This window comes from Numida meleagris, chromosome 2 (assembly GCF_002078875.1).
Source record: "Numida meleagris isolate 19003 breed g44 Domestic line chromosome 2, NumMel1.0, whole genome shotgun sequence".
NCBI lineage: Eukaryota > Metazoa > Chordata > Aves > Galliformes > Numididae > Numida > Numida meleagris.
Window position 1 is genome coordinate 42,843,069 of NC_034410.1, and position 17,039 is coordinate 42,860,107.

Consider the following 17,039-nt stretch of genomic DNA (forward strand, 5'->3'; position numbering starts at 1 on the left):
CTCAAGGCTGGGGACCTGCCTGGGTGACAAGGACAGTTCTGGGGCTGCTTCCAGATGCCCAAGGACCTACTGAGGACAATGGACACTTACTTACAATAAAAGCCAGCTCCAACAGCCACTGCAACCAGCCCTAATGGTGCAGAAACATCTTCCCCGTGTGGTTGGATCCAGGCATACAAACACCACCCCCAGAGAAGGCAGCCATGTGGGGAAGACTTTTTCACTGTCCCTAACCAAGCCACAGCCCCACCGTTGCTCCCTTCCAGTGTCAAGTCAGCACATGAGCGATGAAAATCCCTGGGCTCACCTCCTTCCCAGAAATGCCTGTCAAAGCCCAAGCAGCTGTTCACCCAAAGTACCAATTTTATAGTGCCGTGTGTGTCTATAATCTATTTACCAGCATTCCTACTTCAGTATGTGCCTGTTAATAAGATTAGTAATTAAAAAGCTTGATAGGAATTGGCAAGCATGCCTCTGCCTTGCCCTCCCCTCACAGCCAGGCTGGTGAGGAGGCGGCACGGGGCTGGCAGAGCACCTGTGGGCCGGCAGTGGCAGCAGGACAGCTGCCCACCTGCAGGACATGGAGAAGGCCCGGCCGCTGTGGGACAACCCCTTGCAGTTTGTTTTCGCCTGCATCTCTTATGCCGTGGGGCTGGGGAATGTCTGGAGGTTCCCATATTTGTGTCAGATGTACGGAGGAGGTAAGTGTGGTTTATGTTTCTTGCTTTCTGCCTCTAGGAGAAGTGAGATGATGAGCTCCAGAAGTGTTTCGTCCTTGTTGACCCTACCAGGGTCCAGAGCAGAGCAGGAGGTCAGGTTTTTCTTTTGTGTGTTTCTGGAGGAAAGTTCCTTGTACTGTGCAAGAAGGGGACATAACAGAGCTGGCTTGGGCTACCAGGCTGCTTTGTTTTACATATTCTTTAGCCTGAGATGTTCACCTGACCGCTGCCCCTACCCAGCGGCACTAATTTATGAGAAATACAATGGAACAGTGGGAAGCCCCATGTTTTGTGAAAAGAATGGAGCAGAGTGAGAGCTGTAGGTCCGCATGATATTTATGTATTGCTTTCCTGCCCCCTCAAGCCGCTCTGAACGCAGCAGAGATGAGTTCAGATCCTCACAAGTTCACTGAGGGGTACCTCAGTGGGGAGATGCTCGCACTGACTTGACTGAAGGATCTGCTGTAGCATATCAAGGAGTTGTCATTAATGTGTTGTCCTTTTTACAAACCTTACTTTGGGAGGTGGTAACTTGGCTGCAAAGCTGCCTTGAATTTGGAAAAAAATCCTCAGTCAGCAGGAGCTCCTGTGCTAGCGCCTCACAGGAAGCTTTGAAAACAGGGAGTAAATGGGCTCAAAAAAGTCCAACCACTGCCTTTGAAAGTCCATCCCATTCTTCCCAAACTGGAGAAAAATGATGTCCAAATCATACAGCAGCCGTGGATGTTGTTCCATTGTTGTTTCTGCTGTTGAAAGTCAATTAATTAGTTAATTGAAAAACAAGATTACCAATCTCTTCTAGTATGTAACTACCTCTGGTTAACTGCCATTTACTGAAGAACTGCCTGTGCAGAAACTGCCTGTTTTCATAAGCCATCCCAGTTATATACTACTTCTCATGCTGCATCCATTGTTGGAGCATTGGATCCATCTTATTCATGCATTAAGTGACATGAGCAGTATCTGCCTCACTTACTGCTGATCTTTTTCTGACTTTTGTGCCTTCCAGGAAAGAAACACACAGAGATGTTTCAGTTCTTTTTGTTCATTTTGTGCAGTGATCATTGACTCATGGCTTGCATGGTGGGATTTGGTTCATGCTGGTTGTTGAGAAGCCAACTCAGTGCCGGGACTGCATCAGAGCTGCCCTGAGGGACTGGGTCAGATAATGCCACAGACAAAATTACAGCAGAAGCAAAATGCTGCTGTGTCTGAAGCTGTCTTAGACATTTCTGAGGGCAGAAGTGGTGGAAGGGCTGGATTCTGGGAATATTTTTTGAGGCAGACGTTTTGGGGAGTAAAGGCTTCATGTCTGACACTGAACTCTGGCACAACACTCAGGTGCCTGTATGCAATTAAACCGCATGTGATGAGTGCTCCAGCAGCTCGTCTTGGCAGGCACCCTGACAGATAGCAGAACTCAAACACTGGCAAGGAGGTTATATGGTGTCAACAGTTTGATGGTCAAAATTCCCTGACATGTAGCCCAAACTGGAACATTTGATTAACCGTAGAAAAAGAGTAAATAAAATCAAGCATTTTCTGAAAAGCATGTTTTTCTAAGAGCAATTTCTCCACTAGTTCTGCCCTCCTGGTTAAATTTCCCAGGGGAGCAGCAGCTCTCTCTATTGTTTGTCTAAAACTCCTGACAGCGGGCTTTGCTTCTCCTAATTACTTTCACTGCCCTCTTAGAAAGCATTGAGCGCCCTTCCAGGGGGCTGCAAGACCCACACAAGACAAAACAGTGCTGCAGGAACACAAGCTGGGTATGCCAGGCACCAGGGGATGCTGGCAGCTGCCCCTTGGCCTCCTCCTTGCAGGGAGCAAGGCCAGCCCCGTCCGGCCCAGCAGATCAGTTGCCTCCCTTGCGGCATAGGAAGTTACCTAACCAGCTAACAAAGGCCTTGTTAATAAAGATAGGGCCGGGCGGTAGGACATTAATTCTGAGAATAAACCGGATTATTGCTCGGTGTTTATTTCCAGTCCTTTGCCTCAGCCGCTGCCGGAGCCCATTCCTCAGTGCCACTGCACCAAGCCCATCACGAAGAATGTTAATGCCACAGATTAAATCCTAAATAAGAGATATTTACGTAAATTTTTTGGCTCGCTGTAAAAAGAGAACCGGGAAAGGCTTCAGGAAGAAATCCAGGGTTTGACTCAATCAGCAGCTCTTTCTTGAAGTGGAGGGGAAGGATTTAGTCTTCTCACCAGAAATTCAAGCTGATGCACATCCTGCCCCTCACCCTCCTCCCTCCCCTCCTGCCAGGCTTCAATACATTACTTAAAACTCTCCGTTCTAAATGGGTATTGCTGTTGCTTTGCTCCCCACCACAGAATGCCATGTGTGAAGCCCACTTCTCCTTGCCTTCATTGTCTCAGTACCTCTCAGAGGTCAGGCCGGCATGTTGTTACCTGTTAACAGCTCAGCACATTGCTCCAGACGTTGGTAATCCACAGTTGAACAACAGAAATCTCAGCTCTGCCAAATGCCCATGGAAAATTCCAGGTCCTGGCCAGGACACCTGCTGAAACCCCAAGAGATATCCCTCAGGCTGTGCCGTGCTCCTGAACAAATGAGGTGCTGGGACAAGAGCCAGCCAGCCACCACCACTGGATTGACTTGGCTGCTGAGAGGGCAATGCAATATTGACAGGCTGACGGTTTGCTGGACACCGTCTGCTTTCCCTTGCAGGTGGCTTTTTGATCCCGTATGTCATCATGCTGATCGTGGAGGGGATGCCGCTGCTCTACCTGGAGCTGGCAGTGGGGCAGCGCATGCGCAAGGGGAGCATTGGAGCCTGGAAAATAATAAGCCCCTATCTCTGTGGGGTTGGTATGTCCTCTGTTTCCATCTTTTATTTTGTGGCTTTTTTTTTTTTTTTTTTTTAAGTACCCAGAGAACACAGATAATTTCTCCTTCAGAGATGTAAGCAGGCAGGAGATGGGGTTCCAACAGGCTTAGCAAATGCTGGGCATTTTCCCCCTCCCTCTCCTGGCATTAGGGCTGGACCTTGCTTGGGCACAGAGGCCTGAGCCCCACTGCCCTGGGGCAGGCTGCCAGAATGGTGGTGGCCTGAAGATCAGAGCCAAACCCAGGTCAATGATGCCAACGCTGAGCATCGGCCCCACAGACCAGCAGGATGGGGCCTTGGCTTCCCCACTGCAGCCTCATGTTTGTCAGAGCTCAGTCCTTGCAGCTTTGTTAAGGCATTAAATCACCCCTATGGCCCAAAGTAGCTTGCTCACACAAGTTTTGTTGTAATACGTTGAATGTTCATTCTCCAGGGTGACTGAAGTGTTGGGCTTTGATCAGGCCAGCCCTGACAGGAAGAGGCCATCTTGCTATGACTGGCTTCTGGGCTTTGCCACTGACCGCACACTCTCTCCCACTCACAGGCGTTGCCAGTGTGGTTGTCTCCTTCTTCCTCTCCATGTACTATAATGTGATCAATGCCTGGGCCTTCTGGTACCTCTTCCACTCCTTCCAGGTATGTGGGCACTTTGCACTGGTGCTGGACGTTGCTTGGCACTGGGATGGTTCAAGTCATGTGCTTAGAGGCAGGAGTTCAGCCTTCTTGGAGAAGCTCAAAGCTAGGATATATGCTTGGCTCCAGCAGAGATGGTCAGAGAGGTTGGTCATAGGGGAGAGAGAGGGTTGGTCCCTGGGGAGAAGGTCATCGATAGGTTTGGCTCCAAGTAAGATGGTCAGAGAGGCGCAGTCCATGGGGAGAGAGAGTATCATCTCCAGAGGAGAGGGTGAGCCCTTGGAGAATGAGTTGTCCCCAGGCATCACTACCAAGGGATGGTGTCAGCACAGGGCCAGGGGGTACAAGACGGGGACAAGCCAGCCCAAAGGGAAAAGCTTCCCTAACCTCCATTTCCACTGCTGTCCTCTCTCCCTTCCAGGACCCACTGCCATGGGCCACCTGCCCCCTGAACAGCAACCGCACAGGGTACGAGGAGGAGTGCGAGAAGACATCTTCCACCCAGTATTTCTGGTACCGGCAGACCCTGAACATCTCCCCCTCACTGGACACCAGTGGGACTGTGCAGTGGGAGCAGGCACTGTGCCTGACACTGGCCTGGTTGGTGGTCTACCTCTGCATCCTCCGTGGCACTGCATCCACTGGCAAGGTGAGGGGCAGGCACCGACCCTGGTGATGCTGATTGTGGCAGGAGACAACTATTCTTCAGGCTTTGCAAGAGAAAAAGAGGTCTACTTGGCATTTTTGCTTTCTTTTTATCTGCAGCAGAAGTTATGAGGAGGGGGAGGAAAGAAATGTCCTGACTGAGCCTTCACTAAGAACAGAGCTGAGTGCTGTAATCCACAAATCGCATTAAACAAGCACAGAAACCCAAGAGACTGCAAACTAAGAGTAACCTCTCGAACTTGTTGCAGCTGAGTTTGTGGGCAAAAAAGACCCCAGTAAAATAGCCGAGATGTACTGACGTTGCATAGCAGTGGAAAGAGCTCCTCAGAGAGAGAAAGAGCAGCCCCAGCACATTTGCAGCAATAGAACAGAGGAAAGGAAAGGTTTATGAGGTGGGCACAGGGCTGTCCTGCTGAGGAACACGAAGCAGATGCATTTCAAGTCTTGTTGCAAGGAAAGACAGGTGCCTGAAGATACAAACCTGTTTCTTCTGGGAGGAGCTTCCACTCAGCCAAATGCAGTGTCGCTGGGTTTCTTCCCTACTGGCACTCCAACATCAGAGGAGGTTGGCATGGCTCCATTGCGCCCACCCTCATACTTGTCCTTGGTTTGAGAGCCAGTTTTTACACAAGTTTTTAGATGACTCATCAGGATGTATGCAGAGAGAGGTTGCTTGGCTTCTCTCTTTTTTGCACCTGGCTCTCCCTGTGGTGGCTTAGGTTCAGGATCAGGGGGTTTATCAAAAGCTCATGGAAGATAATTGAAAGGAAACCTGAGTTACATTAATCCAAAGTCTTTTTTTACATCCAAATTAGGATGTTGTCATTCCAGTTTGATTTTGACCCTTTATGAGGTCTGCGGTCCTTCCTCTTAGAGCAGATGTTGACCTCTGATGGGAAAACCAATGTTATTCCACTAAATGCAGCATGAGATGAGCTTGGAAAAGCTGCAAAAATTTTAAATTTGTTCTTAATGAGAAGACCCTGAGAATGGTAGCATAGATCTTTATTAACAATAAAAACCCAGATCTTAAGTTAGATTTATCTGAAAATATTTGTTTAAAGGGTAGTACAGATAACAAATACACTAATGGCAGTTCTTCGTGTGCACTACTGAGATGTTCCCTCTCCTTCCCATAGGTTGTCTACGTCACAGCCTCCTTGCCATACTGTGTTCTCATCATATATCTCATCAGAGGACTGACACTGCACGGAGCTGTCAATGGGTTGATTTACATGTTTACTCCAAAGGTATGGAAAAAACGCACTGAATGTTTAACTAAGTGTTATTAGGGACTGAATGTGTAGGTTTGTAAAAAGGTGGCAGTGCTGCCTTTCTTCATACTGGACTTTTTCCGTTGGTAGCCCTGGTGAGATGTCTGAAAATCCCCAGCAGTGAGCTGCTGGGGGCTTCCCTGCCACACTGCCCACACCTCCTCGCTTTCCTGCAGAGAAGGATGCCCTCTAACGCTACCTGCAGTGTACTGCTTCCAAACGGAGCAGTAATCCTGCCAGAACTATGGCCCTGAGCTAAAAGGGGTGTGCAAAGGGACCCAAGCCAATTCCCTTCACTCCTGGGTGTGGGTGTAACCTCATCACCATTGCTGTCCCTGTCCCCGTCCCTGCAGTCCCCAAGAGGCACTGGGCACTGAGTGTGCAGCCTCACAGCTGCATCCTCCTGTCTGGTTTTGCAGCTGGAGCAGCTGTCGAACCCCAAAACGTGGATCAGCGCCGCCACACAGATCTTCTTCTCACTGGGCCTGGGCTTTGGCAGCCTCATTGCCTTTGCCAGCTACAATGATCCAAGCAACAACTGTGAGCGGCACACCATCATCGTCTCCCTCATCAACAGTGCCACGTCCATATTTGCCAGCATCGTGACTTTCTCCATCTATGGCTTCAAGGCAACATTTAACTACGAAAGCTGCATAAACAAGTAAGAGCCAGGTATTTTGTTTGTGTGTTTGCCACCAGAAGCCATTCCTTGGATATTAAAGGGGAGGTAAACAAACAACAGCACACAGCACCAGATTTGGGACTGCTCTAGTAACAGTGATGGTGCCATTTGGACTGGGCTCTCCCCAGGCAGCGCTCACCCAACCTGAACCTCACTTAGCCCTGGCAGCTCTGTTCCACCTGCAATGGGCACTAAACCCCTGCCATCCACCACAGGGTGATCCTGCTGCTGATTAATACTTTTGACCTGGAGGAAGGCTCCGTGACAGCAGACAACCTCAGTGAGATGAAGGACTACCTCATGGCCACCCACCCACAAGAGTACAACCAGTTGTTGCCACAGCTGAAAAACTGCAGCTTAGAAGCTGAGTTAGACACGGTAAGAATCCTAGAATCGTTAAGGCTGGAAAAGACCTCTAAGATCATTAAGTCCAACCACCAACCTACCCCCACCATGCCCACTGACCATGTCCTTCAGTGCCACATCCACCTGCTTCTTGAACACCTCCAAGGACGGTGACTGCACCACCTCCCTGGGCAGCCTGTGCCAGTCCCTCACCGCTCTTTCTGAGAAGAAATTCTTCCTAATATCCAACCTGAGCCTCCCCTGGCGCAACTTGAGGCCATTCCCTCTTGTCCTATCTCTGTTACGTGGGAGAAGAGGCTGACATCCACCTTGCCACAACCTCCTTTCAGGCAGTTGTAGAGAGCGATCAGGTCTCTCCTGAGCCTCTTCTTGAGATTGAGCAATCCCAGTTCCCTCAGCCACTCCCCATAAGGCTTGTGCTCCATACCCTTCACAGCTTTGTTGGCCCTCTCTGGACCTTGATGTCTGTCTTGTAGTGAAGGGCCTAAAACTGAACACAGTTCAGAACACTTGAGGTGCAACCTCACCAGTTCCGAGTACAGAGGGACAGTTACCTGTGTGCTCCTGCTGTCTGTACTATTTCTGATACAAACCAGGATGCCATTGGCACTCTTGGCTACCTGAGCACACTGCTGGCTCATGTGCAGGCAGCTGGCCACTAACACCCCCAGATCCTCTTCCTCCGTGCAGCTTTCCAAAGAGGCAGCTTTGCAGTGTTGCCTGGGCTATAGTCTCCCTTTGCTTGGCACATTCTGCATCCCTGGAGTGTCAAACTGAAAGGCACTAAGATTGGGAGGAATTTGACTCCACTCACCACTGCAATGATTCCTTACCATAAGCTCATAGGTGGCTGAGCCCACGGCTCACTCATTGCTTTCTTCCTCCCGGCAGGCTGTCCAAGGAACTGGGCTGGCATTCATTGTCTACTCAGAAGCCATCAAAAACATGGAGGTGTCTCAGCTGTACTCTGTGCTCTACTTTGCCATGCTGCTAATGCTGGGCATTGGCAGCATGCTGGGCAACATCGCTGCCATCCTTACACCCCTGACCGACAGCAAGGCCATCACCTCACGCTTCTCCAAGGAGGTGATCTCGGGTAAGTGCCTGCTGTGTGGTCGCCTTGGTCACGCAGGGAGAGAGCAGGTGTGTATCGCATGGTGTCCCACAGCCCCTCAGCATCCCTCTGTCCCTCAAGAGAGAAAGGCATGGAAACAGAGAATCAATAAGGCTGGAAAAGACCTCTAAGATCATCTAGTCCAACTGTCAACCCATCACATCCATGCCCATTAACCACATCCCTCAGTGCCATGTCCACATGGCTCTTGAACACCTCCAGGGATGGTGACAACCACCTCTCTGGGCAGCCTGTGCCAGTGCCCCACCACTCTTTCTCAGAAGAGGTTTTTTCCTAATATCCAACTAGAATCCAAGTGCAGGACCAGGCACTCGGTCTTGTTGAAGCTCATACAATTGGCCTCAGCCCATTGATCCATCTTGTCCAGATCCCTCTATAAGGCCTTTCTACCCTCAGGCAGATGAATACTTCCTCCTAACTTGATGTCATCTGCAAACTTACTAAGGGTGCGCTCAATCCCCTCATCCAGATAATCAATAAAGATACCAAATCGGGCCAGCCCCAGAACTGACCCCTGGGGAACACCACTCATGATGTCACCAGCTGGATTTAACTCAATTCACCAGCATCCAGCCAGTTTTTAACCCAGTGAAGAGCGTACCTGTCTAAGTCACGGGCTGCCAGCTTCTGCAGGAGAATGGTGGCGGGGACAGTTAAAGGCTTTACTAAAGTCTAGGTACAGCCCTTTCCTCATCCACTGGTCATCTGGTCATAGAAGGAGATGAGGTTAGTCGGGCAGGACCTGCATCTCATGAACCCATGTTGGCTAGGCCCGGTGCCCTGGTCCCACACATGCTGCGTGATTGCATCACACAGTCAAAGGGCCAGGAGGAATGCCAGGACATCTGTAGCAAGTGGCTCTGCAGTTTTGTATGCATGTCACCAGTGTCCTAGATGCAAACCAGGGGTCAAAAGCAGTACACGCTCCAAATCAAGAGCTGAAGAGCTCAGCAGGAACAGCAGGCTTGCCAAGGCCATGAGTGGCACTCAGTTTTCCTGTCTCAGTGGTGAGGATTTGCTGTGATTGTGCAGTTTTCCTGAAGCAGAAGACCGGCAGCTGAAGGATACAGTGGTGCATTCATGAACATGCACACAGGGCCTCTTCTTTGCCAGGGGGCAAATACTTGTCTTTCTTTTGCAACCCTCACTCTTTGAGATCTGCATCAAGAGAAAAGTATCACTGAATAACAGAATGGCTTGGGTTGGAAGGGACACCAAGTATCATCAAGTTTCAACTCCCTTGCCACAGGCAGGGCCACCAACCTCCAGCTCTGGTACTAGACCAGGTTGCCCAGGGCCCCATCCATCCTGGTCTTGAACCCCTCCAGGGATGGTGTTCATGCCATGCATGCTGCCATGTCAGTAAGTACTGAAACAGCCCTGACATACGACATGATGTAGAAGCAAGCAATGGGGAAGTCATTCAGGCTTTCTCCAGCCCCCTGCAGCAGCAGGCACTCCCATGATAAATACTACATGCTCCTCACACGGTTTGATTTCCAGGTATAAGGGCAGGGTCTCTTTTATTCATGCAGGTTTCGTGTGTTTCATTAACTGCATCATTGGCCTCATATTCACCATGGAGGCCGGGAACTACTGGTTTGACATATTCAATGACTACGCAGCCACCCTCTCGCTGCTGCTCATCGTGCTGGTAGAAACCATTGCTGTGTGCTACATCTACGGCCTAAGAAGGTAACAGCTCAGCACCTCCTTTCCTAATAGCCTGAGCGCGGCGGGATGGCGGCTGCAGGCCAGCACTAGAAACGCCACCTGGGGCTGAGTTTTTCTGCTAGGCTCTGCTCCCAGCAAGGTGAAGGGGCCCCTTCATTTCAACCTCTCTCTCTCTAATCCCCATGAAGCAGTTTTTCAGGCAACACTTCTTTGCTCATTACCCTCCAGGCCAAAGATGCTCTCCTCTCCCTCTGCTCACACATTTTCTTCTCTAGGTGCTTCTGAAGTGACTCGGATCAGGGCGCTGACTGAACCTAGGCAGGAATACGCCGTGTCTTTGTTTCTGTTTTTAAACACAGATTTGAGAAAGATCTTCACACGATGATTGGACGGAAGCTAAACTGGTACTGGAAGGCAATGTGGGCTTTTGCTAGCCCTTTGCTCATTATAAGCCTGTTTATATTTTACCTCACCGACTATATCCTCACAGGAACCCTTCAGTACCAAGCGTGGGATGGCACACAGGTAACACAGCTGATTTGTTTGTTTTAAAAAACAAAACTCGTTAATTCCTTCAAGACCAAAGTATCAACTTAAAAAGTACACGTTAAATGGGAACAAAAAAATAGTGCTATTTTAACTGAACGGAGCTGCTGCTGGCTTTCGCAAACTAAAAGCTTTCAAGATTGCCATAGACATTTTTCCTCATGGTCAAAACACATCTGTAAGAATGCTTAACTGCCTATTTACCCCGAAGGAATGACTATTGGGCAAGCAATTACATGCTCATAACCTCCTGTGGAAATGTTCCTAGCTTGCAGAAACAAATTAAGCACTTTGTTTTCATGCCACCGCTTATTTCGGAGCCTGCAGAAGGCCTGCCCTGCTGACCGAGTGTCAGCATGAGCCCATGGGCCCAGGAGCAGAACGAAGCCACATGTCTGTGTTGAGGCACCTCATTAAGAGAAGTGAATCAAAGCCAAAATCCCGCAGAACAGCTACAGCAGCTCTGTTCTTGTTATCAGTTTTAAGCCCGGGAGGTGGGATAAAGAAGAGCGCTGAGGATGCTCATGAGCTGTTCCAGCTCAGGCAGCACCCATGCTTCTCTGCTGTCCCATTTAAATAAACATGTGTGGCTCTGCCGGAGGCCGGGCTGACTTTGGGATTGGGCAAACCACAGACCCAATGCTGCTTCTCTCCCTTGCAGGGGCAGCTGGTGACAAGAGACTACCCCAGCTACGCCCTGGCAGTGATAGGGCTGCTGGTGGCCTCATCCACTATGTGCATACCCCTGGGAGCACTCCTCACTTTTGTAAGGAAGAGACTGAAGAGGGAAAGAGTCTCCACCGTTGCATGAACACCGACAGCTGGACTGAGGAAGACCTTACCCGCACCACCAGTGACTGGGCACTTCTGGAAGCCAGCAGCAACCATTACTTGTAGCAGCTACTTAGAGATTGGAGGATCTTGGGTGCTATATTTACCAAAAAGTGCTTTTGGAGGTCCCGCAATGGTTCAGAAAACAAGCTCTCCTGTAACAAGATGAAGCTTTAATATAGCCTCTGTAAGAGGGGGAGAAGCAGAACAGCAGCTCACAAACGCTCTAGCTAGCATGAATTAACCAGCGTCTCGACCAGTGTCGCATGTTAGGCAATTCTTTTCCTCTCTGCTCTAGCACTGCCTATCTGGAAACACAAGCAACCAAGCAGGCACGTTCCTGCACTGAAGTACTGACAAATAGCCCAGAGACTCCAGAAAGCCAGCATTTAACCATGTGTGTTACATTCATGTCCAGCAATGCAGTTTATATCCAATCTGCACAAGTTCTCGTCTCCAGAAGTAAACTTCCAATTCCAGTGTGCAGTTCTGCCCTGCGCTGTGCTTTCTGCTAGGGATGCACTAAACACTACAAATCCCTGTGGTTAAGCTGCCTTATAAGCCAAGCAGCACCCAAACAAAATCATGCCATACAGCTAGCTTTGACAAAGTTCATATCCAAGGGTACTTTAATTTTAATCATGAGATGCAACAATCCAGCAGTTCCACAGAACTGCTCCATTTGCCCGTGTTAATGTTCTATAGAAGTACTATGCTTAAATTTTAAGCTTCGTGTAGTAGAAAACAGTAAAATTTTTATCTATGAACTTCTAAAGAGGTCACTGAAGAACATAAGAGACACTCTCATAGGACACAGGTTCTAAATGCAGTGCCTTGATTATTTAACCATTAGAAGATGGCAAGCGCCTTATAAAAGAGGGATTCATTTCAAACATTTTCAAGTGCATCAATACAAGTCTACAGGGCAAAGAGCAGGAGGTCATTTCACAGCCTTCAGGGGTGGATGAAATCTTGAAAGTCATGATCAACACCGACAGGACACGTTTAGTCTGCAGCAGCTTCTAGAAATACAGGGCTCCCTTCCCATACCTAACTAACGAAGGAAAGACAACTGTTTCACTTTTTGGTTTATTAAAAATGGATACCATAAACAAGACCTGTACAAAAAAAAATCCAAAGTCGCCCAGAATTTGGTAACAGTTGCATGGGGGAAGTTATCGTCTTGGGCCTCCTCTTCCTCTTCCGCGGCCCCGGCCTCTTCCACGGCCTCGGCCACGGCCTCTTCCAGCAACTGAGCAAACAAAACAGAAAGGATGAATCAAGTGAGACCTTGGAATACTTTAATTTAGATTAGAACATTCCGCTGCAAGCATGAACAACCTAATGTCTCATCACAGGGAAGGAGTAAGTCAGACATTAAACCTGTTAATTCCCAGAATGTTTAAGACACTATTGTCATCTTCTGTGTTAGGTTTTCCAGTGTCCAACTTCCATGGGCAACTGTCTCTGACTTTGCTGCAGATAACAAGGAGCTGAAACATCACTGCTTCCAAGTACTTTGGGAAGTCTGACTGTTCCTCTTCTCTGTTTGATAAAACCTTGTTCTTCAGGAATCAGAAAAAGAAATCGCAACATTTTGCTGCACAGAGTATTTTGGTTACTGGTATTTGGTTACCGTCTTCCTAGAAAGGTCTTTGTGTTTTTCCTTTTTTTGCCTCAGCTCGCACCATTTCATTAAGTACAGTGCTGAAGGAAAACGCGCCCTAAGACTTCCAAGCCCCCTCTCCCAGGTGCTGAACATTAATGGCAGCATTTCTGAAGTGTCCCAGCACCAGACAGCCCATGCTGTTTTCAGAGATGCTGTGCTGGTTTCAGACACAATTCTCAGCCCGCTGGCTCATCCCTGCCTCTCAATGCTGCCGTGTCGTGGCGCAGCGAAGGGAAGACAGAACCACAGAATGATTCAGGCTGAAGGAACTGCTGGAGGTTCTATGGCCCGGATGACGGTAACGTCATTTCAGCCTGTGATGCACACACCTAAGGGCTCCTTATTCCATTGTATTAACATAAACAGTGCAATGCGCTTTTAGAGTATCAAAGACTGCAAATCCAAATAATTAAACATTAATTACAGGAGAAATGGTGAGCAGTTACTTCAGAGCACAAGTACCTTTGACTTATTTCTTTAAAAACACACTGATTAACACTGTTGGGCAAAACTTTTACTGCCTGAAGTCACATACAAACTTCGTGTTTACTGGATATTAATTGTTAACGGTGTAGAATAAAACAGAAGCATTCCCTACACGGTTAGGCTTCTAAGGAAAAGGGCTTTATCCACAGGAACACAGCCACAGCTCCCTCTGTGTTCTGAAGCCCCTCCAACTTGGCTCTCCAGCAGATTATTTGTGCCCACTACCAAGTGGGATTTCAGTTCAGCACCACTCCTGAGGCTGTTTGTGCTTTCTTATTAGGCTAAATACGAAGTTCCCCATAGAAACCGGGGAGCCTTTGAAAAGAGGAACTGTACATCTCATTGGTGTTACCTCTGAGAATATGACAGGTTAAGATTTACTCACACTTGAAGACATTTACATTTTAAAACAGGTGCATGAGAAGCCACTTAAATAACTTCCCATGAAGGAAAACTACAGACACAAAGAAGGCAGGCAAGGCAGAGCGAGTGAGTTCAGCACAAACCCTCAGAGATGAAAGCAATGCAGAAGTTAAGATATTCCAATCATATGCTTTCACACTGAGAGGACTACAACACAGACAAGGCAAAACAAGCAGAGACTGGGAAATTGTGCACTGACCCGCTTCTCTCTTCTTGGACTTGACTTTTGGTTCAACATCCACTAGCAAGGTGTCCAGGGGCAAACTGTCTGGCAGAATGAAGTATCGGATGTTATTCCCCCGAATGCTCAGCGTCTCCAGCTGTACAGGCTCCCTGTTCTTCAGCGTCATTTTCACAGCCTTGAGATGAGTATTCATACTGACATCCACTCCTGAAACGACAGAAGTCTGATTTCAGGGGTGAAAACACATAGGATGTCTCCTCTTTGGCTACTATTAATTGCGTACACGCTTCAAGAGTTCGCTAACACTCACTTCTGGATCTATGCCATACATTAATTAAGCTTCTAACTGGAAGAAACTACATCTTTTTCTCTAGTAAGTTATGCTGATTTATCAGCTGCTGCCCTCAATGCTTCACTGATGTATTTCTGATGGAAGAGCCACTTGCTACCAGTTGTAGGGATCTGTTCCTAGGTCTTAGTCACAGCAATGCTGTGAACGCTTAAAACGATTCCTTTGGACAACAAATAAACTGCCACTTACTACAAAAGCCTCATATTTGTCTGGTTTACTCCTTTAAAAAGAAGGAAAACAAACTTTTGAGTAGAAAAAAAACCACCGTGCATTTCCTTGTTAAATACAGCCGTCAAAAAAGCATTTGTTTTCTGATAAAATACATCTAACGTTAGCATGAGAAGCGCCAACTGCCGGTGGCACCGCGACTGCGATCACGCTTTGTGCACCCAGCTACAGGGATGACCGTCATTTCAGAACCACAGATGACACTGCAGGGTTTTAGAGATTCTTAGCACAGCACAAGACTTTGCTCCACAATGATGGCTGTGAGAGCACCAGGCTAGGAGACACGCAGACTGCTGCCACCAGACACAGGTTCTAACAAAGCTGATGGAACTGGCTGCAAAATAACGCGTTTTTGACTCTACCATATCTCAGTAGATTGCTGCTGGCCAAAAAAAGCACCTAAGCAATCCCCTGCAATACAACTCCGTCATATTTGAGCTGCTTTTTAAAAAAAAAACTTTATTATTGGGTGTTTTTTTTTTTTAAAGTCAGAGACCAGCATGGAGACCAAGCACAGTCATCAGCTTAACTACAAGGCTTTGCTTTACCAAATGCTGCACATCTGGATGTCTTTTGAGTAGCTCTAAAATGAATATTCTTGGAACAGTATCAGCCTCTGATCTCACTACAGCAAACAAAAACGTCCACACACTTTTCCACGTGTGAGAAACAACTAATCAGCTCAAAAGGCTTTTCTCAAAGCCTTCAGCTCAGGGAGGAGTAGGAGCACCTTCACTGTGCTTAACCGATAGACTGAGCAGTTCCATACGCAGACACACGCACACACCTGTGTGCAGGACAGGCCTTAGGCTACAGCAGGAAAGCAGGATTCCTTTAACTACTCGTTCTGAAACCAGTTTCATGAAATTGATGCACGGACGTGCAAATATGCGTTTCCATACCTTAAGCAGAGCAAAAACATCCTCCTCAGAAACAACTAGCTTTCAAATTAAAAAGCTTAACCAACTCAAAGCTGTAGCCGCATTCAGCGTTTACCGCTTATCTGTGCTACCAGTAGAAAAAAATCCTTCTGCCAGTGACTCAACTGTGACGTTTTTATGCAACTACAGCACACTGCAGCTTTACCAATGAGATCACAGAATGGCTCAGGTTGGAAGGGACCTTCAAGTTCCAGTCCCAAGATGTACTGAAAGATCTTACAACTGCATAGGCTTTATGCCCACTGCCAATTTGATACGGCATTAACGCTGCCTCACCAGCTCCTGCATGCTGCTGCAATTTTAGGTTATCCTGCTTACACCAGCAGTGCCAGCACTTGTTTCCTCCTTTACCCCACGTGCATCTGTATGCACAGCTGCGGTCAGACTGGGAGGCTGCAGGCACGCCGTACCTGTGATGGTGCCGTGCACCTGCGTCCCGTTCTTCAGCTCGATGGTTACAGTCTCGTGACTCAGCTTCATCAGAAACCTAGGAATTGAGAACAGGATGTTCATTCTCACACGAAGTCTTATGTCTATCCAACAACATGCAGCTACAGAGAACCGATACGCACTGCGTGTTATATTCTAAAGCAAGCGTTCCCAGCTTCCATGAATGCTACTGAAGGGGCTCCACTGGGCAAAGCCAAAGCCCCAAACTGCGCCCAGTTGCCAGAGGCTGGGAATGGCGGCACTGAGCTCAAGGAGCGTTGGGACAACGCTCTCAGACACAGGGTTTGGGTTCTGGGCGCCCTGCGTGCCGCCGGGAGCTGGGCTCGGGATACTCTGTGATTCTACCAGCTCGGAGCAGCACTAAGGAGAAGCCATTTTGGAACTCGGCACCGCGTGAAGGCGCTTCTAACTGACTCCGCCCACCCCACGGAGGGGTTTCCCGGGCAGCCCCGCTCCGCAGGCCCAGCCGACCGCCGCAAGCCCCAGGCCGCGCCGAGGCCCCGCCAGGCCAGGCCCCAAGGACCGGGAGGCCGCCGGCTGATTGGGGAGGGGGGGGAGGGGGGGGCAGGCGGCGAGCGTGGGCTCCCTGCCGCCTCTCTCCGCGATCCGCCTCCATCCGCTCACCTGACGAGCTTCATGGCGCCGGCGGGACGGCGCGGCGGCCGCGGGGCCTTCGGCGGGAAGCGGCGGCCGCCCCTAGGGGCACTGAGAGCCCTCGGCGGGAGCGCCGCGAGCGCGGGCGGAGCAGAGCGGAGCCTCTTACGAGAGGGCCGCGCCCCAGCAGCTCTAACGGCCGCCGCCGGCTGCGATCAATGGGCGGAAGCGGCGCGGCGGAAGGGGCGGACCGCGCCTGCGCGGGGCTGAGGGCGGGCGGGCACCGCGGGGCTGCGCTGCCGCCATTACGGGGCTGTGAGGTGAAGCTGGAGGA

General features: G+C 49.2%; 2 protein-coding genes across 3 annotated transcripts; one reads left to right on the top strand and one right to left on the bottom strand.

Moving 5' to 3' along the window:
• Positions 511–12,044, top strand: SLC6A20 (solute carrier family 6 member 20). The gene is made up of 11 exons (XM_021385660.1): positions 511–701; positions 3,412–3,552; positions 4,116–4,207; positions 4,626–4,853; positions 6,010–6,120; positions 6,564–6,805; positions 7,042–7,204; positions 8,084–8,288; positions 9,863–10,022; positions 10,361–10,526; positions 11,209–12,044. Exons 1-11 carry the CDS (start codon positions 581–583, stop codon positions 11,356–11,358), a joined length of 1,779 nt encoding a protein of 592 aa, XP_021241335.1. The 5' UTR covers positions 511–580; the 3' UTR covers positions 11,359–12,044.
• On the bottom strand, positions 12,200–16,958 carry SNRPD1 (small nuclear ribonucleoprotein D1 polypeptide). 2 transcript variants are annotated; one of them, XM_021385658.1, is made up of 4 exons: positions 16,736–16,958; positions 16,072–16,148; positions 14,156–14,347; positions 12,200–12,630 (listed from the first exon to the last, which is right to left on the bottom strand). In XM_021385658.1, the coding sequence occupies exons 1-4, from the start codon at positions 16,747–16,749 to the stop codon at positions 12,554–12,556; spliced, it is 360 nt and encodes a 119-aa protein (XP_021241333.1). In that variant the 5' UTR covers positions 16,750–16,958; the 3' UTR covers positions 12,200–12,553. The 2 variants fall into 2 exon arrangements, with proteins under 2 accessions (XP_021241333.1, XP_021241334.1); XM_021385659.1 differs by lacking the exon at positions 16,736–16,958 and adding an exon at positions 16,234–16,470.

Bases quoted from the DNA above. Each gene is read 5' to 3' on its own strand.
- SLC6A20 (XM_021385660.1), top strand. From the start codon at position 581: ATGGAGAAGGCCCGGCCGCTGTGGGACAACCCCTTGCAGTTTGTTTTC. The intron at 702-3,411 runs GTAAGTGTGGTT...TTTCCCTTGCAG, and splicing joins GTGTCAGATGTACGGAGGAG to GTGGCTTTTTGATCCCGTAT. The intron at 4,208-4,625 runs GTATGTGGGCAC...TCTCCCTTCCAG, and splicing joins ACCTCTTCCACTCCTTCCAG to GACCCACTGCCATGGGCCAC.
- SNRPD1 (XM_021385658.1), bottom strand. The intron at 14,348-16,071 runs GTACGGCGTGCC...CTGTCGTTTCAG, and splicing joins GGTGCACGGCACCATCACAG to GAGTGGATGTCAGTATGAAT. The intron at 12,631-14,155 runs GTCAGTGCACAA...TTGTTTGCTCAG, and splicing joins GTCCAAGAAGAGAGAAGCGG to TTGCTGGAAGAGGCCGTGGC.